A 23380-nucleotide genomic window follows, 5' to 3' on the forward strand; every position below is an offset into this window, starting at 1 on the left:
ATATTTTAACTCTTATGTCTCATTACTTTATGGAGGCTAATTCATAAAAGAAGACGATCTTTTCATTAATGACATATTGTTGCTATTTTATGGTACAAACACCATCATTTTTCCCCCAGTATCACTGGGAACCCCATATGTGATCATGACATTTGCCCACTTGTATACAATGTTTAGAAGTCATTAAAAATAAAAGTGAAGCCTAGTATTACATGTGAGGAGTACTGCAACGATTCTGTCTCACTTGGCATCTTGATGAACAGCCACACTGACAAACAACAGGGAAAGGCATTTACATATATGTAAAATACCTGGTACAGAATCCATTTTCCCTAAAATTCCCAAAGGGCACTGCCACACTCTGTCTGGGAAACTCTTGTGCAACTATAGCTGGCAGGCTCCAGCACTGTGAGCTGTCGGCACCTGCCGCAGGAAAAAAGCCCAGCAAGATCTGTTTCTGAAGCAAGGATGCATCCAACACTGACAGACTGATGTCAGGCATTAAGTCCCAGCAAGGAAGGGAACTGGATTTCATAGCAGGTTGCTCTCCACCTGGGCAAATGCTAAAAGTAGCACTGTCTGGAACATGAAAATACTGAAAAAAGAAAAGACAATGCAGAGAAAGCACATTAACTGCAGTAATACAGCAAAGTAAGCTTTTTAAAGCACATCTTCTAAGATACCATCCATAACCATGTATTCTCAGAAAGTGGCCGGGTTGGAGATATGGGAATATTAGGAATCCTGTTCCCACAAGAAAGCCCTAATGAGACTATTACAAGCAGTGAGAGCAGGGTCTGCTTTTCTGGGCATATGAAACATTACAGAGCTGGGGCAATTTAAAACGTGATGCAAAGTTCACATGATGCATTGTCCTCCAGGTATTGCAAAAATCCCAATGCCATAGAGGAAGAAATGCCAGGTGCTAGGAAGGACTCCTCTTGGATAGGATGGAGACGCTGAAAGAGTATGGCATGCTGGGGGCTACTGGGAGAGGATCTGAATGAGACAGAACAGTGAACTGGGAGCTCAGAAAACAAATTGACGTTAAGGCTCATCCTGAGGAAGGAGCACACTCTGATCCCAACCCTCAGGAGGAATCCCACATGGCTTCTGATACATTAGAGAGTCTCAGAATTTTATAATGAAAAAGGACATTTAGAGATAATCTATTTGAATCTCCTCTTTCACAGCTTAGGAAAACTGCTTTCCAGAAAGCTGATAACTAGTCCAATATCACCAAGCCAACAACTGGCATAGCCCAGGACGAGCCAAGTTTTCTTCTTCCAAGTCTGGTGTCTTCCCCACTGTCTCACAGTCTCCTTGAGTGGGTAGGGATTATCATGCCTTTTTTAAAAATCCCAAACCTGCCTGAAGCAGGGTCAAGGTTGAAAAGGGGGACAGTCCTCAGCTGCAGGGAAGAAATGAGGCCATTCCCTTTTCTGCAGTAAGCTGAGGCAATCAGGAGTTCTGTGTGATGTTGGTATTTCAGTTGCTGCTGGCTACTATCTTTTACTGAGTGCCTATCCCTTTTACTCATATTACCTCATTTAATCCTCACAAGAAATCTTGCAATGAATGCAAAATCATTCCTATTTTACAGATGAGAAAATGTCAGTATGGAAAAGCTTGACTCAATCAATGTCTCAGGAAACCCTGGTGACGGTGGGGAGAAGCAGGAAAATTATTAGGACACATGTGGATTCTCTTGCCACATCCTCACCTACAATGCAAATATCATTGACCTTTGTTTCCCAACTGGGTACTTCTGGTCACCTATTTATTCTATCAGTACTTCAATGAACCAGGATGAAATTCTACTGTTCGGACATATCTGTAAATACAGTTGTCCCTTGGTATCCGTGGAAGATTGGTTCCAGGACACCCCCCCAATACCAAAATCAAGGATGCTCAAGTCCCTGACATAAAATGGCATAATATTTGTATATAACCTATGTACATTCTCCAATATATATTTTTTACTCTTTTATTTTTAATTATTGTGGGTATATAATATTTGTTTGTATTAATATTTATAGGGTACACGTAACGTTTCCATACACGCATACAATGTGAATTAATCAAATCATGGTAATTGGGGTATCCATCACCTCAGGCATTTAAGATTTCTTTGTATTAGGAACATTACAATTCTACTCTTTTAGTTAAAGTATACACTAACTTATGGATTATAGTCACTCTGTTGTGCTATCAAATATTGTTCATTGTATATAACTAAATTTTTGTACTCATTAACCATCTCCACTTTATCCCCGAATCCTTGGTACCCTTCCTAGCCTCTGGTAACTGTCATTCTACTCTCTGTCTCCATAAGATTAATTGTTTTTAATTTAATTTAATTTATTTTATTTTTTTTATTTATTTATTTTTTTTTTTGAGACAGAGTCTCACTCTGTTGCCCAGGCTAGAGTGAGTGCCGTGGCGTCAGCTTAGCTCACAGCAACCTCAAACTCCTAGGCTCAAGGGATCCTCCTGTCTCAGCCTCCCAAGTAGCTGGGACTACAGGCATGCACCACCATGCCCGGCTAATTTTTTCTATATATATTTTTAGCTGTCCATATAATTTCTTTCTATTTTTAGTAGAGATGGGGTCTCGCTCTTGCTCAGGCTGGTCTCGAACTCCTGAGCTCAAACGATCCGCCCACCTCGGCCTCCCAGAGTGCTAGGATTACAGGCGTGAGCCACCGCGCCCGGCCTAATTGTTTTTAATATTTAGCTACCACATATGAGAACATACAAGATTTGTCTTTCTGTGTTTGGTGTATTTCACTTAACATAATGTTCTCCAGTTCCATCCCTGTTGTTGCAAATGGCAGCATTTCATTCTTTTTGTGGCTATCCAATATTCCATTGTGTATACGTACCACAATTTCTTTATCCATTCATCCATTGATGGACACTTAGGTTGATTCCAAATCTTGGCTATTGTGAATAGTGCTGCAATAAACATGAGAGTGCAGGTATCTTTTCCATATACTGAATTACCCTCCTTTGGATATATCTAGCAGTGGGATTGCTGGGTCATATGGTAGTTCTCTTTTTAGTTTCTTGAGGAACCTATACACTGTTCTCCATAGTGGCTGTCCTAATTTACATTCCCACCAACAGTGTACGAGGGTTCCCCTTTTCTCCACATCCTCGCCAGCATTTATGATTACCTGTCTTTTTGATTGAAGCCATTTTAACTGAGGTGAGATGTTATCTCATTGTAGCTTTGATTTGCATGTCTCTGATGACTAATGATACTGAACATTTTTTCATATACCTGTTAGCCATTTGTATGTCTTCTTTTGAGAAATGTCTATTCAGACACTTGGCCCATTTTTAATTGGATTACTTGATTTTTTCCTATTGAGTTGTTGGAGCTCCTTTAATATTGTAGGAATTAATCCCTTGTCAGATGGGTAGCTGGTAAATATTTTCTCTCATTCTATCGGTTGTCTCTTCACTTTGTTGATTGTTTCCTTTGCTGTGCAGAAGCTTTCTAGCTTGATGTGATCCCATTTGTCCAATTTTGCTCTGGTTGCCTGTGCTTTGCCTCCCATATACATTAACTCATCTCCAGATTACTTATAATACCTGACACAATGTAAATTCTATGTAAACAGTTGTTATATTGTATTGCTTTTTTATTGTATGATTTTTATTGTTATTTTTATTTTTTTTCCTGAATATTTTTGATTTGTGGTTGGTTGAATCCATGGATGTGGAACTCGAGGAAACAGAACACTGACTGCACCACTACACACTGTAAGCTTAGGAAGTACAAGATTTTCATCCTATTTGATTATTCTAATATAGTTTTTAGGAGCTGAAAGTAAGGAGTAATAATAAGTGCAGACAAAGGTAAAGAAAGATAATACTTTCCTATACAATAATTTCAATAGCATATTAATAAAACAATAACATACCATTTAGCCCATTCTGTTTTTAAGTTCTTTAAAAATCTCTCCTTACTCTCTTAAAACATAACTGTTCATTCCAATTGTACAAAGAACTGAATCAAAAATCCCATAGAACATTCTTGGATTTCTTTTCTGCATATTCTGCCACTGAGATATTAACATAAATGAGCTGGTATGTTTTCACATTTACTCTCCTCGTAGATACAGAGCTCATTTCTCCCAGATTTGTGGCCCAGTTTGGGTCCTAGTCTTCTGCCCATTTGGCTCCTCCACACACTGCAGCCTGTGAGGCAGATGTGCTTTTTCATGCCACCCGGGAGCAGGTCCTCGGGACTACTTCTCTGCTAGTAGGGGCTTAGCGAGCATGTTAGAGGACCGGGCCAGAGCCTCTGAGCAGATGGGGTGCAGGCAGGATTCATCCAGCAGTGTGTCAGGATCTGCTCCTTTGCAGGATTTCTGCTCATTAATTACCTTGAAAGCAGTGACCATGACATCCTGGTTTTAATTACAGATTAGTAAGTGAATTTCTCTTTACCTATGTTCAGTGTTAGCTTCTTATTTGCTCCATGTTAAAAAAAAAAAAGTCAATACTATTTATTGTTACTTTAGCAAAATGTAGACAAAACAATCATCTTATGAATTGCTTACCTCCTTTCCAGAATTGGGACTGGAGACAGATAACTGTGGTTTATAAAATATCTGATATGGTGTATTATTGATTATTGTAGTCTTGTCTTCAATCTGAATAATTTGTATACCTTGCTGTACCATGGAGGAAATGCAGAACTGACATAACTGCAAGATGATTGAGAAAAGAGCAATTTTGACAACATTATAAGGCATATAAAAATCTCTTGAGTCTTCCTAAAAGGTTACTTTATCTATTGGTCTGCCCAGGACAGTACCAATTTTACTTTTTTCCAGAGTATTTAATAGCAATCCCTTTTAGTCTCACAAATGTGCTGGTCCCTGTCGGTCTTTACACCATAGCCTACTTTAGCAAGCCAGTTACTTTTGCTGCTGTTGTGCAATGACAGGTAAGAAACTTGTTTTCAGGTTATTTCACAAATTACCCCATGAAATATGTACTTATAAAGCACTTATATGTAAACAAATGCCACTCATCTTACTAGACAGAATTCCGTCCAGCCTTCCTCCTCCTCCTCCTCATGCTTGTCATAGCAGCTATCTCACTGAGTGCCTTTTATGAACCACGGACAGTTCTGGGAACTTTAATAATGATGATGATGATGATGAAGAAAACAATGATTGACCTTCATATATTGCAATAATGTGTACCACCTGTTTTAAGTACTACTTCATGCTTATTAACTCACAATATCTACACAGGATAGTTACAATTATCTCCATTTTACAGAAGAGGAAAGTGAAGCAATAAAGAGGTTAAGTAACTTGCCCAAGGTCACAAAGATAGTCCATCTGGGGTTGGAACCCATGCAGTCTGGTTCTACGGTGTTGCTTTTAACCACTGCATGGATTGTCTCGTTACCCCACCACCTTATAGGAAGAACCGATGCTCAAAGATGCTACTTGCTTAAAGATATCCATCTCGTAAGTGGTAAGGTCAGAACATCGGTTCTCAAAGGGTGGTCTAAGGACTCATAGGAAGTCTCTGGGCATGGGGTTTCAAGGTCAAAACTATTTTAATAATAATGCTAAGATGCCATTTATCCTTTCCACTCCAATCTCTCATGAGTGTATAGTAGAGTTTTCCAGAGGCTATATGACATGTGATGTCATTACTCTGATGGCTAATGGAATATATGTTTATATATTCTTTTTTTCCCCTAATTCAAAATATATATTCTTATATTTTAAAAATTTCTGTTTTATTTCTAATTTGACAAATAGGGATATAATCCACAGAAACAAAAGGTCTTTGGGGGTCCTCAATACTTTTTAAGATTGTATAGGGGTCCTGAGACTAAAGAGTTACTAACAAAGAATAATGAGACATCAGTATATTTTCTGAGAGTTCATTCACTCATTCACAAACATTTATTCAGCACTTGCTGTGGCCACTTTGTGAAGTGCTAGAAGTATTGGGTGTTGACTGAATATTATAACATTTTTTCCAGGTTTTGATGGTAGTTCTCAACTTACAACTATTTGACTTTGGGTGATTCATGCTTACAGCCCTTTGCCATTTACACCCATGTTACAGTGCTTTGGCCAGCAGAGCATAAACATGTGTTGCCCAGACAACCGAGGAAATGGATACCAGCCTTGAATACTGAAGACCAACTTCTTTGTATCAGAGAAATTTATTTTTTAAAAAAGTCACCAAATGACCGTAACTTTCCTCAAAAGCCTCTTGAAAGATGCCTGTCAAAAATCTAACTTCTCTCCAGTAAAAGGCCATTCTGAATTCTACTACTCTGATGAAGTATCCCTTCTTTTTCTGATTTGGGACACCTAAAATGATGAAGATATATAAGTACAGAATGAAACTTTTACATGGTACACTATGATATTACACGTTCACACATATAACTTAATGTGTTTCGTTATTATATTATTTGGCTAATTGCTAATAATATAAACTAGCTAACAGCTAATTTTCATACGCCAGATTTATGCTGAAAAGCCCAAACCATTTATATTTAGTTAAATAATTAAGTATGTTTTTTGTATCTGTATTTCTAAAAACACAGGCACCAGCCCCCTGTTCAAGAATACAACTCCTTCTTATAACATTGCTTCCATGGGAAAGTCAGAATTGACCCCCATCATTTTGTTCAGGACGCCCCTTCAGCAATAGAACCTTGGCTACAGGAGCCTCTGTCCTTTCACTCCATGCTCAGAATGTTCAACTCTTCTTCCTGCTCTAAAAAAGGAGGCCAAGTATAATTTGTGGATATTTTGGAATACATGCATTCTCCACCCCCAGCCCCCAAATACTATAAGTCAAGTGACTACTGAGTGTGCCAAAATAGAACAATTATTGGATAAATTACGTGACACAGTTTTTATCACTGGTAAAGAAAAAAAAAAAACACTGTAAAACAGAGAGGTCTAAGAAGAAATCAAATGTTTCACTGTTATAAATTGTTTAGAACAAGTAATACCAAAAAGGGATTAAAAAGAAAAGGGCAGATTCATTTTAAACAGGTTGAGGGGGTGGCATGCCATCTCCTCCGAGCCACACAGACTTTGATCTTACCTTCTGATGTCCTGGGAAAGCACCAAGTCTTATTTCAGCATCTACAAACCCTTCTTCGTCCAAAGTCACAACTTCACCATTACCTCCATCTTTCCACCTTGGAGATGTCAGGTTGTGGACCAGTTTAATTGCTACTGACTTGTGCACAGTGTTTGTATTTGCCCAGTATATTCCAATTTGAAAAGCTTCCTGGAAAAATAATGCTTCAATTATAAAGTATTTTTCTTAACTTTGATTTTTTTTACTTCAATTCTCATGAATTTTTTTTAATATTATATAATAAGTCTACTAAGGCAGCCAAATATCCCTCCTTTTTTTTGTTTGAGACAGGGTCTTGCTCTACTGCCTGGGCTAGAGTGCAGTGGTGTTATCATAGCTCACTGTAACCTCAAACTCCTTGGCTCAAGCGATCTTCCTGCCTCAGCCTCCTGAGTAGGTAGCACTACAGGCATGAGCCACTGTGCCCAGCTAATTTTTATACTTTTTGTAGAGATGGGATAGTGCTGTGTTGCTCAGGTTGGTCTTGAACTGTCTTCTAAGCGATCCTCCTGCCTCTGTCTCCTGAAGTGCTAGGATTACAGGCATGAGCCACTGTGCCTGGCCCATTTTTTTTGGTAATGACAACATAAATTTTATTTTGGTTCCCAATATCCTTTTTGATTCACAATGGAATTCATATTTATGGAAGGGAGGAAAAACGAATCCAAACTGTGATTACCCTGTAAATACCAAAGGCCTAAAAACTGAAGGCTTCATCTCATTTGACAAGAGAATAATATGCAACATTAGGTCAATATAGGTTAACATTCCAATTCCATAAGGTAACATCATCTGATTACTTAAAAAAAGAAAGAAAAAAAATGCAATTGAATAAAGATGTTTATGGACTGGAGCTCAAAAAAGGACTCTGAAATTATTCTCTATCAGAAAAACATTTTATTTAAGAGTTCCTTTTACTCTATTTTCTTATATTATTAGATTTATGTGTCTTCTTGAAATAGACTAGCCTTATGAAGAAAGTTATTTTGTGACAGAATATAACATTTTCCTGTGATAGTTTGTTTTGCAATTAGGTTTTTCTCCCTGTGTCAAGAATGACTCTATGTTGTTATAATCAACAACTGGGGGGACATCTGTAATTATGCGCATCCAAATCCACTTACGAAGGAAAAGGGGCCCTGATAAAAATAGTTGCCCAGAAATCCTCAACACCTTACAGATCTCAGAGAATTTCCAGAAGAACAGCAAAGAAAATCTAGGGGTGGGTTAGCATATAATATGGCTTTATGTCCTTAACATATATTGGGTAGACCAACCCTAATGCTTGTCAAATATCCTGTACACAAGGAAAAGAGAATGTAACTAGTACAAGTTATCAAATTTAATGATAACTCAAGCATGAACAGTGCTGATGGTAAAAAAAAAAAAAAAAGACATCGGAAAAGTCTTTGAATATCAAAGAACATTCCACATCCTTTACATATGCATCTAAGAGGACAGTTTTCCACAACTGATTCATTCTGTTAAGATCATACACGAAACCTCAGAATAAAGTCTAGTTGTTGAGAGAAAAGAATTCATATTAGTTTAAAAAGCTATAATACCTGAAAATTAGGAGGAATAATAATTTTTCCAGCAGGAATCTGTAGAACAATCTTCTCTCCTTCAAATAGCCAGAGGTCCCATTTGGATTGATTGATAAGCAAGGCCCAGGGTAGAAGTTCTATCAACAAGGTTTTAACATATGGCTTCCAGATTGACAGCTTTACTCTCATTGGGCTATCCCACTGATTCAGCTGTTCATTCCTGTTCCAAATACCACATCCAAGAGACTCAATGAAATATGATGACTTCAGTATTCATGAACTATGTTTAAGGATTCCAGACACACAATGCTCCTGTATGATACCTCTTCACACTAGAATCATCCAATGCTGAATTTGAATGCAGGAGAAAGCAACTTTTCATGAAATTATGTTCTAAATTATAAGTAAAGAAATCTACAAAATGCACCAACTAGATAATAAAAAGTAAGAATCTGACAGATATATGCACATACCTTTACTTTTTCTTTTTTTCTTTTGAGACAGAGTCTCAGTCTGCTGCCCTGGGTAGAGTGCAGTGGCGTCATAATAGCTCACTGCAACTTCAAACTCCTTGACTCAAGCAACCCTCCTGCCTCAGCCTCCCAAGTAGCTGGGACTACAGGCACACAACACAACATCCAGCTAATTTTTTTTATTTTTAGTAGGGATGAGGTCTCACTCTTGCTCAGGTTGGTCTCCAACTCCTGAACTCAAGCAATCTTCCTGCCTCAGCCTCCTGGAGTGCTAGGATTACAGGTGTGAGCCACCGTGCCTGGCACGTATACCTGTCTTTACACCGCTTATGGTATCCGATATTTTTGTGAACATTTTTTTTTAATTTAAAAAATTTTTTTTAGATACAAGGTCTCACTCCAGCCCATGCTGGATTATAGTGGCAGGATCATAGCTCACTGTAACCTCAAACTCCTGGCCTCAAGCAATCCTCCTACCTCGGCTTCCCAAAGTGCTAGGATTATAGCCAATTTCTTAATGTTGAGAAATGTTCATAGAAAAAGATTGCAGAAGAGCGTTACCTGTCACAGTCCTTCTTATTATAGGGCCACATGGGTTGAAGGGACCTTTCTGGCCCATAGAATTCGTCTAGGATTTGATTAACTGTGCCTCCAGGGTGTAGCTTAGTGGCTATTTGCTTAATGAGGGATGTTGAGATGGGAACAGCACAATCTGAAGGATCATACTCTTCTCTAGGAAATACACACACAAAAGAAACAATAAATGTCAGATTTCTAAAGTGGTCTACAATTTACTGGGGAAAAAAATCTAACTAACAATGTATAATATTACAGGCCAATGCTTTTTTTGTGAGATTGAGTCCATTTTTTTGTCCATTTATGGCACAGTTTTTGGATGATCTGGGCCCTGGCTTTTCCTCTTTCTTCCCTCTACCCCTTAATTCTGGGTTGAGATCTCTAGTCATCTTTTCTTCTACTAGAGAAATGGTGTGTTAACAAAATCTAACTTAAATTTTCTGATGATCCCTCAGTCATTTCTAAGCTTAATAAGAAATGCTGAATTTTATCTAAAACTATAAAAGAGAATAAGAGAACACAAGGCATGGCAATTTTAAAAATAACATTCTCATAGGATAAGAAATCATACAAAAAACTTCATCCACGCTCCCCCTACCTCCCAACAGTATAAAGTTACTTTTCTACTGATTTTCTCTTAGGAAAATATAAGGATTTCTCTAGTACCTTGCTTGAAATGTTAGGTGATGTATAAGGTCAGGTTCTATGTTTTGCAGTGGTTTTTCCTGTCCTTTTCCTGGAATAATTTGTGTCTCGCTCAATCCCAGACTCCTTTTCTCCAAATGTATGATAATGGGGTCTGGAAGATGACTCCTCATGATAAAAAGAGGGCTGAACACAATCTATAAAAATAAAAGGACAGAACAACTTTCATATTTGCTTTGTTGCAGTATTCCAGCTGTTTGATGCTGAAACAAACTTGTAATAAATCTCTTCCCTGAGTCACTCTGACCTTAATTTATTTCAGAACAGGAAAGGTCGGAGTCATATACCATATTTTAGGATTGAGAAAACACTCACCATTCGCTGTTGCACTTGAGAGTTGGGTTCTAAAGTCAAAACTGTGCACCAGACATAAATAATAGAACTGTTTGAAGATGGCACCTGCACATGAGATAGAAAAGGGTCCTATTAAATACCAAATAGTTTACTAATTAATTGAAATAAGGCACGGCTATAATATCAGTTTGGAAGATAAAAAGGTTTAAAGTTATAGGAAAAAAGCCATTAAAAAAAGGAACAACTAAGCAAAAACAGACTTCATTATGGCATAAAGTGAATGTGCAGTGAGTTGACGGAGCTAATTCTTTCCACAAAGATGAAGGGATTTGTATAAGGAGAGACTGATATAAGACTGAGTGGCAGAATGGAAGAGAGAATTTGTCCTTCAGGGAATAAAAGTGATGATGGTGAAGATTGAGGAAGAGATAAAAAAGTAACGGACCATCATAAAGATCCTCAAGGGAGGACACCACCCCACAGCACCCCACCCACCCCCGATGCATCAGAGTATTTTTCAGGATATAACTCACTTCCATCTGGAAAGGACAGAGTCTTGGCTACAAGAACTATAAGGAACTAATACAAATGTGTTATGGGAAGGGGAGGAAACAGTTTGAGAAGTATCATTCAAGGCCTTTCTATATTATTTCACATCTCCTCCATTTTGTATGTATCACTTTTTAATAAATTAAGTGCTGTATCAAATAAAGAGCATACTGAGAAAATTTTGATTTTAAAGCTGCTCTCTTCTAGATTGTACCACTTCTCATACCTGAATGACAATGCTATACTCATGGGCTTTGGATTCTAGGCATACATCTCTTGACCAATCTTCATCTCCTTTGGCCTTCACACATAACTCTGTCAGTTCATTGTTTTCTAGTATGTATGAAGGCAATTTCTGTTTGGCTGTGAGGCAGTCAAAATGTTCTCGAACCACAGCTTGTCCATCTTGACCAATGTAATGCTGAACGACTTTTAGTTCTATGCTTTGAGATAAGTAACTACAGATGATCTGTCTTCCACAGATGATAATCTAAAAGACAATAAATAAATAAGGGTTCATCAATTCAGATTTCATTAATCAGAAATACATAATCATTCAGAGTAAACTATGTTGATGGTACTGGAAAGAAAACGAAGCTGTTATCTTAGATAGTACAAGAAGGAAACAAGACCCGAAGTAAAGAATAAATTTTGCTTTAGTCATGTTGAGTTTGTAGTATTCAAAGGACAGACATGTAAGCAGAATTCAGTGTCCAGCTAGAAATACCGGTCAGGTGCTTGACAGAGAGGGTGGAGCTGGAGATAAAGATTTAGGAAGGAAAAAGTATGCAGAGAGAAGATATGCAGAGAGAATGTGGTTTGCCTGCAAGAGAATGTGGAACCTCAAACCCAGAAATCGAACAATACTTTAGGGGCAAACTCAGGGTGAGAAGCCAGAGAAAGGGCCAGAGAGGGTAGATTTGCTAAAACCATGATAGAAATGACTGCCCAGGAGGTGGTGGTTAATCCTCTCAAATAATGTAGATGTTGAAAAGGTTGAGAATTGAAAACAGGTATTTAGCTCTAGTAACTGAGAGGGCAATTATGATCAATCTGTTCCTTGAAGCTCATTTCCAAGGGTTTATTGCACTCTTACCCAGTAAGAAATATCTGTATAAACTATTAATACAAATACTCTTTAACTCAGATACTTATTTATATTTTATTTTATTCAGGTTTTTCTACACTGTAAAGTTGTATCTTTATAAACACAGAGAATTATCCACTAAACCCATGGATCATTCAACTTCGAGCCCAGCTAATAGTATAGGTCATAGTAGCTAGCAAGAAATGTTTTCTAAGTCAGGCATGGTAGCCCATGCCTGTAATCCTAGCACTTTGAGAGGCTGAGGTGGGAGGAGTGCCTGAGGCCAGGAGTTCAAGACCAGCCTGAGCAAGAGCGAGACCCCATCTTTACAAAAAACAGAAAAATTAGCCAGGCATGGTGGTGTGTGCCTGTAGTCCCAGCTACTTGGAAGGCTGAGACAGGAGGATTGCCTAAGCCCAGGAGATCGAGGTTGCAGGTTATAGTGAGCTATGATGAGGCTACTGCACTCCAGCCTGGGTGACAGAGCAAGCCCCTGTCTCAAAAAAAAAAAAAAAAAAAGATTTTCTTCAATTGGTTAAAATTGAAAATGCAAAATTTACTCTTCTGTAATTAATACTTTTAGAAGGCAAATCTTTCTGTAATATGAATATTCACCATGATTGTGGAAAATAGGATTTTCACTTATTAGATTTCTTATTTCTAATGTTTTTCCAGATTATGAAATAATGACAATTTAATATACATATATAGTATTCTTCCAGGTCTAAGCATGTGATGGTTAATTTCAACGTGTCAACTTGACTGGGTCATGGTATGCCCAGACATTTAGTCAAACATTCTGAGTGTGTCTGTGAGAATGTTTCTTGTTAAGAATAACATTTGAATTGGTAGACTGAGTAAAGCAGATTGCCCTCCTCAAAGTGAGTAGGCATCATCCAGTCAAATCAAGACCAAATAGAACACAAAGGCTGAGTAAGAGGGAACTCATTCTGCCTGAATGCTCGAGCAGGGACATTGGTCTTTTCCGGCCTTTGGACTCAGACTGAAACATTGGCTCTACTTGGGTCTTGAACTTATATTTTTTAGATGGGAATTTATAAACTAATCCTGGCAATTCCATTTTCCTTTTGCCAATGATTACTTTAGGTAAACATGGGACTGTATTTGGCTAATAACATGAAAAGGGAAGACTGGCAGAAGTCTCTGGGAAAGAATTTTACTCCTTGATAATGAGGGAGACAATTTGAGAAGAGAAAGCCCTCTTTTTCTGCTACACAAGATGTTATGAGGTGATGTATGTAGCTTTTATTGCCATCTTGGGACCAGGAAGGCAAATCCAAGAGGTTGACAGAGAAGCAGATACAGCACTGGGTTTCTTAGTTAACCAACACTGAACCAGCCTTCCTCCTTCTTATTGTATGAGACAATAAATGTAAAATAGGAATAATAATATTATCTGCCTCATTAACTTGCTATGAATATTAAAAAGCATACTTTATAACTTCAGGCTGAAAGCCTCCTAATTGATACATTTTTCTGTCATTAAGAGTATTCTGTAACCACCACTTTTAATGACTATATTTATGCAGATAATTATGAATAACTATTTATGAATGATTATTTAACCAAAATAAATCTGCTAGACTGACAGACCAAAAATTAAATGTCATTGTTATTTTAACTTGCATTATTTGAATAGTGAGGTTTAGCATTTTCTTAAATTTTTATTTTCCACCTATTCATCTGAATTTTCTTTAGAAGGAGCACATCTATAAAACCAAGCTATGCTTAACTGTTATATTTCCTGTAGATACTCCAGCCATTGTAATCTTTTAAAACTATGCTTTCACAATAACAAACCATAAAAGTCAACTGAACTACAGTCCTAAATGAGCAAGCAAAGTTTTCTTTAGCATATGCTAGGGGTTACTAGACACTCATGATAAGTCTTATGATGCCATAGCATCGCCTAACTTTAAATAAACATTTGAAATCTTTGAAGCAGTATGCCCATCAATTCATGAATGGATTAGCAAAATGTGGTATATGTATACCATGGAATATTATTCAGCTATTAGAAATAATGGCGATATGGCATCTCTTTGGTTCTCCTGGAGAGAGCTGGAACCCATTCTATTAAGTGAAGTATCCGAAGAATGGAAAAATAAACACCACATGTACTCACCAGCAAACTGGTTTCCCTGAGTGCACACTTGGTAATAACACCAACTGGGTATCGGACAGAGGTGGGGGCTGGGGGGAAGGGATGGTTGTATACCTACTTGATGAGTACGATGCGCACTGCCTGGGGAATGGACACGCTTGAAACTCTGTTCTTATTCTTGATGTGCCCAGGACTGGAAATATATGCACATGGCTCTTGCTTCAGAACCTTTGGACCCCAGGAGATTTAGAAGAGAATTTTGCTGTCTTTCACAGAAACCACAGAATCTCGGCAACCATCTGGGACTCACTTTGTTTAAAGACAAAAATTCTCTTGGTGGGTTTTTATTGTTTCATTTTCAACTAAAAAGCCTGTTAAATAGGCTTTCAAATTTGATAAAAAGAAAATCCTTAAAAGTGGCCAGAAAGGAAAGGCTACTTAGATGAAGGAAAATCCACAATGGCCATCACTGGAGTGGTGTCTTTCACGGCTGCTCCAGTGCAGAGTTCAGGAGAGCTATGTCTGCTTTTCTTCAAAGTGGCAAAACTTACAAGGCCTTTATTTTGAAAATTATGGTTAGAATTTCAAGATTAATTTATCAGTTGAAGACAGCCACTTAATTTTTTTAAATGTGGGGTTTCTCTTTAATACACATTTCCAGGTTTCACACTAATTCCCCTCCTTCCCCAAAGCCACAAAGATGTGTATTGAAGATTTCCACATGTGATTTTACTTAGCAGGTTTCAGAACTCTTATTAGATCAGTGCCAAGAAGAATGGTGATATTAAAGAATAACTCCAGAGCACCAGATGCACTGGAAAATGATATCTTAACTATGATTAAAAGTGTATGTATAAAGATAGAAATATACATACATACATACATACATTTGAGTTTTTAGAGTCATAAAGGTTTCTTCAATGAAGGGATGGGAAACATGGAAGCAAATATGTGTACATAAGTAGCTATACAACGTGCAAAGTTCCTGAGAAATTTTATATGTGGTCAGTTTTCATTCAGTTGGGGAAATGAGAGGGGCACAGGAAAGGCAGAATGCAGATAATTCACCATCAACATTAAAAGGAATGTTGGCTGAAAAAGATAATATTGAAAGCATCTCAGTAACAAGGAGAAGTTTCAGATGAAACAGAAAAAAAGCAAACAGACAAACATAGATCAGGCATGGATCTGAAGGAAGGGTGCCAGAGCCTTCAGGAGACCGCACGGGAAGAAGTTGTGGTGCAGAACAAGAAGGAGCAAGGAATCAGCAAATATCAACTCCCCAGAGGCTTGCTAGTCAAGCAAGAAGGTAGCTGGAATAGTTTGTTTCTCCCTCCCTCACATCTCTGACAGTGGGTTCCTGAGCTGCTGGAGTGACCTTCTGTGCACATGATCCCAGGGGCTGCTGCCACCAGTGGGCTGGGAACTTCCTGTGGACAGGGCACCAGGCTTCCAGCCCCCCTGGGGCACTGCCCACCCCCACAGACCTGAGCTGAAACAGCAGGTGCCATATTGCTTCTCCACCCACTGTGCACCTTTGTCCTCCCCAGGGGGCCTCAACTCCTCAGGTCTCATCTTGCTTGTTCCCACACAGACATTTTCCTAACCTGGTCCAGACCGTAGGAGCCACAGTGGGTCCTGGGTGATCTGCGTGACTCCAGAGCCCAGACATTCTGGGCAGACTGCCTCCCAGAGGGTTGGAGATGACCAAAGTGCAAACCTTCCTCCAAAGACTCTTTTCCTCCCCTTCCCCTCCCCCACCCATGGCTGCCAAGAGAGACAACTGAGCCACCACATGGAGGCTTCCATGGAGAGTGGAGCTCAGGCCCTTCCTCTTAGCGTCCTACAGTGGACGGAGGGGTGCTCACACTGTGAGCTTCCTGTTCACACTGTGAGCTTCCTGTTCACACTGTGAGCTTCCTGTTCACACTGTGAGCTTCCTGATCACAGTGCCCCCCCCACCCCGGTGCTGCTTGTCTGGTAGCCCCACCAGAGCAGGACACCCCCTGGGGCAGAGGGCCGTCGATCCTGCTTGGGTACCCCGTGGGTGACTCGGGATTAATGTGCTTCTCCCTGGCACGGTCAGGGATTGATCTTGGTCTCAGGAGGCGAGGGAGCCTCTGTGGGCAAATCTTGGGTCCTAGCTGCAGAGTGCTTGCAGGGCACCCTTTCCCCCACAGGAGGGCTACACCCTCAGCTCAGGCCAGGATCCTGGGCAGGGAACCCACAGCACAGTCATGGGGGAGGCTTGGCTGGCTTGGGCTCCTGCTCGCTGGCAGATGCTGGGAACAGACTGCGGAACAGAGGAGGAGGGAGAAGAGTGAGGCCCACAGCAGACTACCAGTTTGGAAACTCAGACAGACCTGCCTTCACAAGCAGACTTTCTGGTTGGGCGGGGCCACTTCAGCCTCTCCCTGGTGGCTCTGCCCAGAAGCTGGGAGCAGACCTTTGACCCCTACCAATAAAGCTACCTTGCCAGCTCTTGTGGAGCCTGAGGGCAGGCTCACCCAACCCAGCCCTGCCCAGTTGCACTCCCCCAACCTGCCAGTGCTGTGGCAGAGAATAAGGACTGACTTGGAAGTTCCTGGGCCCCACCCACCACCTGGGGCATTTGAGTGCTTCTCCTGAGTGACTAGAGCTGGTCACAGCACCCAAAACCAACATCGCAGCTCGTTCCTTCTGGCAAGAACCAACTACTGACAGAGAGGTCAATTTGTACTCCCTTTACAGTATTTTCTGACTCAATTTTACAGGGTGTGTGTGGGTCCAAGGAGTAGCCATTTGGGGGAGCACCTACCCCTCCCCACATAAAAACTGCACTACTGGATAAGCACAGAAAGAACCCAGCCCGTGGCCTTAGCATACAAGCATTTAGGCCCCTTCCCAGTGAACAGCTCTCCAGCTTTGGAGAGCTTGTCCTGACACTCCTACCAGTGGCTCCCTCTAGTGCCCAGAAAAGCAACTTCTGTGCTCTGCCCAGGCTCCCACAACATAGCCACCAACTGCTCAGTGCTGGTAGAGATCAAGAAACCCCCTGGAAGTTACACGGTCCCTCCTAAAGCTTGGGACACTCAAGTACTCCACCTGAGGGACCAGAGTCTACCATGGACACAAAAGAACATCTCAGCAGCTGGCTCTGTCCCACAAACATCAACCAATGACAAGGAGTACAACGATACTGCTCATCATAGTGTTTTCCAACTCAAGCAAACAGGGTGTGGCTCATTAACACTCACAAGTACCACCCACTATCACCAAGAGTAAGTTGGGGGACTTAACTCACTACACACTGTTGGGAAGAGGTGAAGACAGAAGGCCAGAGGTAACCTGAGAGGTATGCTGAACCTGCTAGAACACTCCAAAGACAACTCAGGACCAGCACTCCTCTCCCTGGCATGCTCAGGGATTGATCTTTGGGGGATCCAGAAATAGGCCCATAAGCCAGGCCTAGCACCCCCGGGTCTAAGCAAGGGGCTAGATGAGAAGGAATCAGTGAAAGAACTCCAGAAACATGAAAAAATCAGAGTGAAAGGCCACCCCCAAAAGAAAACAATAACTCTTTATCAATGGATACCAACCAAAATGAAAAGATTGAAATGACAGAGAAGAATTCCAAATATGGATTGTAAGGAAGCTCAATGAGATACAAGATAAAATAGAAACACAACACAAAGAAACCATAAAAACATTGCAGGAAATGAATGAAGAATTTACTAAGGAAATTGAATTATTAAAAAAGAAAATGAAACAGAACTTTTGGAAATGGAAAAATTCATTCAGTGAAATACAAAACACAGTAGAAAGCCTAAAGAACAGGCTAGATCAGGCAGAAGAAAGAATCTCAGAGCTTGAAGACAACACCTTTGAGTTAAACAAGTCAGTCAAAGAGAAAGACGAATCAACAAAAGCTACAAGAAATAAGGGATTATGTAAAGAGGACTAACATAAGAATCATAGGCATCCCTAAGGGCGAAGAAGAAAATACACAAGGGTTGGAAAACCTATTTGAGGGAATAACTGACAAGAATTTCCCTGGCCTTGGTAGAAATCTAGATATCCAGGTATAAGAAGCTCAAAGGACCTCTGGGAAATTCATCATAAAGAGGCAATCACCAGGACATGTAGTCATCAGACAGGTCAAAGTAAACAGGAAAGAGGTGCTCCTATAAGTCATAAGGTGAAAGCAGCAAGTAACTTACAAAGGAGAACCCATCAGACTAATTGCAGACTTCTCAACTGAGACCTTACAAACCAGAAGGGATTAGGGGCCCATTCTCAGTCTTCTCAAACAGAATAATGGTCAGCCTAGAGTTTTGTATACTGAAAAACTAAGTTGCTTACATGAGGAAGAAATAAAGACTTTTTCAGACAGGCAAACACTGAGGGAATTTGTCAAGACCAGACTTGCTCTGTAGGAAGTACACAGACCTGCATTATACACAGATCAGCACAGTAGACACCTACCAGTGTAAAATCACCCAAAAGTTAAAGGTCAGAGCCCAGATACCACAATGGCTCAAGAGGTAAAGCAAAGCAATAAAGTTCTACTCAATAGGATGAACAAAAATCTACCCCACTTATCAATTCTTTCAATAAATGTGGATGGCTTAAACTCCCCACTGAAGAGACACAGGCTGGCTTAATAGGAAAAAAAATACAAACCAAGTATATGCTGTCTCCAGGAAACACATCTAACCCACAAGGACTCATTCAGACTCAAGGTAAAGTGATGGAAAACAATATTCCATGAAAATGGAGACCAAAAGAAAGCTGGGATGTAGCCATTCTCATATCAGATTACACAGACTTCAAATCAGCAAAAGTAAAGAAAGACAAAGATGGTCATTATATAATGGTGAAGGGAACAATTCAACAAGAAGACATGACAATCCTAAATATTTATGCACCCAACACAGGTGCACCTAGATTCATAAAGCAACCCCCACTTGATCTAAACAAAATAATAAACAGCAGCACCATAATAGCTGGGGACTTCCACACCCCACTGACAGAATGGGATGGATCCTCCAAGCAAAAAATAAGCAAAGAAACAATGGACTTAAACAGAAATCTAGAACAAATGGGTCTAACAGACATTTACAGAATATTCTACCCTAAAACCACTGAATATATGTTCTTCTCATCAGCTCATGGGACATTCTCTAAGACTGATCACATCCTAGGCCACAAAACATGTCTCAACAAATTAAAAAAAAATAGAAATTATTCTATGTATCTTCTCAGACCATAGTGGAATAAAATTAGAAATCAATTCCAACAGAAACACTCAACTCTACACAAAGTCATGGAAATTAAACAACCTACTGCTCAATGATTATTGGGTCAAGGAAGGAAATTAAGATGGAAATCAAAAGATTCTTTGAACTAAATGACGGGGGGCGGGGGACACAAGTTATCAAAATCTGTGGGATTCAGCAAAAGCAGTCCTAAGGGGAAAATTCATAGCCATAAATGCCTAGATCCAAAGGACAGATAGATCACAAATCAATCTAACGAATTGTCTCCAGGAACTGGAAAAAGAAGAGCACATCAATTCCAAACTCAGCAGAAAAGAAAAGAAATAACTAAGGTCAGAGCAGAACTAAATGATATAGATAATAAAGGAATTATAAAGAAGATTAATGAAACAAAAAGTTGGTTCTTTGAAAAGGTGAACAAAATTGACAGGATTCTTGTCAGGTTAACCAGAAACAGAAAAGAAAGGACCCTAATAAGCTCAATCAGATGTGAAAAAGGAGATATTTTAACTGATGGAAACACAAAATATCATCTCTGAATCCTATAAAAATCTCTATGTACATAAACTTGAAAATGTTGAGGAAATGGACAAATTCTTGGAAACACACAACCTCCCTGGGCTCAATCAGGAAGAAATAGAACTGCTGTACAGATCAATATCAAGTAACAAAATTGAAGCAGCAATAAAAAATCTGTCCCCAAAAAAGTCCCTGACCAGATGGTTTCACAGCTGAATTTTAGCAGACCTACAAAGAAGAACTGGTAGCTATACTACAGAAATTATTTCATAACAGAGAAAGAAGGATTCCTCCCCAACTCATTCTATGAAGCCAATATCACCTTGATACCAAGGCCAGGAAAGGACACAACAAAAAAAGAAATCTATAGACCAATATCCCTTATGAATACAGATGTAAGAATTCTCAATAAAATCCTAGTAAACTGAATTCAGCTGCACATCAAAAAAAAAATCCACCATGATCAAGTGGGTTTCATCCCAGAGATGTAAGGATGGTTCAACATATGCAAACCTGTAAATGTGATTCACCACATAAATAGAAGCAAAAACAAAGACCATATGATCCTCTCGATAGATGCAGAAAAAGCATTTGACAAAATTCAGCACATTTTTATGATAAGTACTCTTAACAAAATAGGTATAGATGGAACATACATCAATATTATAAAACTTATATATGACAAACTCATAGCCAACATCATACTAAACGGGGAACAACTGAAAGTATTACCACTTAGAAGTGGAACCAGACAACGTTGCTCACTGTGACCACTCCTGTTCAACATAGTGTTGGAAGTCCTAGCTGGAACAATCAGGCAGGAGAAGAAAATCAAGGGTATCCACATGGAGAAAGAAGAAATCAAACTATCACTCTTTGATGATAATATGATCCTTTATCTAGAAAACCCCAAAGATTCTGTGAAGAGACTCTTGGAATTGATAAATAAATTCAGCAAAGTTTCAGGTTATAAAATCAATGTGCACAAATCAGTAGCATTACTATACACCAACAGTCAAGCTGAGAATCAATCAAAGACTCAATATCTTTCACAATAGCAACAAAGAAAATAAAATACGTAGGAATATATTTAACCAAGGAGGGAAAAGACCTCTTCAAGGAATACTACAAAACACTGAGGAATAAAATCACAGAGGATATAAGCAAATGGAAAAACATATCATGCTCATGAATCAACATTCTTAAAATGTCTGTACTTCTCAAAGTGATTTACAGATTCAATGCAATCCCTATTAAAATATCAATGCCATTTTTTGCAGATCTAGAAAAAATAATTCTACGCTTCGTGTGAAACCAGAAAAGAACCCAAGTAGCCAAAGCAATCTTAAGCAAAAAGAACAAATCAGGAGGCATCACTTTACCAGACTTTAAGCTATATGACGCAAGGCTATAGTATAACCAAAACAGCATGGTATTGGCACAAGAACAGAGAGCTAGACCAATGGATCAGAACAGAGAACTCAGATATAAAACCATCCTCATATTACCATCTGATCTTTGACAAAGCAGACAAAAACATACAATGGGGAAAAGAATCCCTATACAATAAGTTGTGCTGGGAAAATTAGATAGCCACATGTAGAAGACTGAAACAGGATCTGCATCTCTCGCCACTCACAAAAATTAATTCATGATGGATAACAGACTTAAACCTAAGGCATGCAACTATAAGAATTCTAGAAGAAGAGATTGGAAAAACTCTTACAGATATCAGCCTAGGCAAAGAATTTATGAATAAGACCCCAAAGGCAATCACAGCAACAGCAAAAATTAATAAATCGGATTTGATTAAATTAAAAAGCTTCAGCACAGTTAAGGAAACACTCAATAGAGCAAACAGACAATCTACAGAATGGGAAAAAATATTTGTATGCTATACATCCGATAAAGGGCTAATAACCAGAATCTACAAAGAACTTAAGCGAATCAGCAAGAAAATATCAAACAACCCCATTAAAAAGTGGACAAAAGACATGAACAGAAGCTTTCAAAAGAAGATATACACTAATGGCCAATAAACATGAAAAAAATATTCAAATGTCTCTAATCATCAGGGAAATGCAAATCAAAACCACAGTGAGATATCATCTAACCCCAGTGAGAATGGCTTTTATCAAAAAGTCCCACAACAACAGATGCTGGCATGGATGCAGAGAAAAAGGAACCCTTATGCACTGTTGGTGGGTCTGGGAACTAGTTCAACCTCTATGGAAAGTAGTATGGAGATACCTCAAAGAATTAAAAGTAGACCTACCATTTGATCCAGCAATCCCACTACTGGGTATTTACCCAAAGGAAAAAAAGGCATTTTATTAAAAAGACACTGCACTTGAATGTTTATAGCAGCACAATTCACAATCACAAAGATATGGAAACAACCCAAGTGCCCATCAATATATGAGTGGATTAATAAAAATGTGGTATGTGTATACCACGGAGTATTACTCAGCCATAAAAAATGGTGAACTAATACCTTTTGTAACAACCTAGATGGAACTGGAGACCATCCTTCTAAGTGAAGTATCGCAAAAATGGAAAAAAATACCACATGTACTACTATTAAATGATCAACTCACTAAATGATCAACACTCATGTATACATATGGTAGTAAAATTCAACAGAAATCAAGCAGGTGGGATGGGGGAGGAGGGAATGGGTAAATTCACACCTAACTGCACACTATCTGGGTGATGGACATACTTATAACTTTGACTCAAAATGTACAAATGTGATTCATGTAACCAAAACGTTTGTATCCCCATAATATTCTGAAAAATTTTAAAAAGAGCGTTAGCCAATTCTCCATTATCCAGGGGCATATTAATATGGTTAGGGTACATCAGGGATCTGCATACACTCACCTCCCCGAATGGGCCTTGGTAATTAGGCAGCTGCACTTTATTGCAAACTTCCAGGCCCAGGTGGGGGTTAAGGAAAGAAGCCAAGATGTGAAGGAGGCAAGAACCCACGAAGCTCTTCTGAAGCTTGGTTCCTTTCCTCCTAACGTCGCCAAGTGAGGAAATCCTATGTCTCTGACGTACTTTAACTAGATCTAATCTGAATGCCAGTTAAACTA

The 23380-nt window shown here is 39.2% G+C and overlaps 1 protein-coding gene across 1 annotated transcript in view; it reads right to left on the reverse strand.

The window, feature by feature from the left end:
- The window catches only part of VPS13B (vacuolar protein sorting 13 homolog B), a 754271-nt gene that overhangs the window by 42999 nt on the left and 687892 nt on the right, over positions 1–23380 (reverse strand). The window contains exons 45-52 of the mRNA XM_069465462.1: positions 11520–11783; positions 10766–10849; positions 10412–10587; positions 9731–9901; positions 8715–8916; positions 7111–7299; positions 4575–4721; positions 312–595 (exon numbers count right to left, since the gene is read on the reverse strand). Of these exons, the coding sequence (XP_069321563.1) occupies positions 312–595; positions 4575–4721; positions 7111–7299; positions 8715–8916; positions 9731–9901; positions 10412–10587; positions 10766–10849; positions 11520–11783 (1517 nt within the window). The remainder of the gene's footprint in view (positions 1–311; positions 596–4574; positions 4722–7110; positions 7300–8714; positions 8917–9730; positions 9902–10411; positions 10588–10765; positions 10850–11519; positions 11784–23380) is intronic.

The sequence above is a fragment of the Eulemur rufifrons genome, chromosome 3 (genome assembly GCF_041146395.1).
Source record: "Eulemur rufifrons isolate Redbay chromosome 3, OSU_ERuf_1, whole genome shotgun sequence".
Classification (NCBI taxonomy): Eukaryota; Metazoa; Chordata; class Mammalia; order Primates; family Lemuridae; genus Eulemur; species Eulemur rufifrons.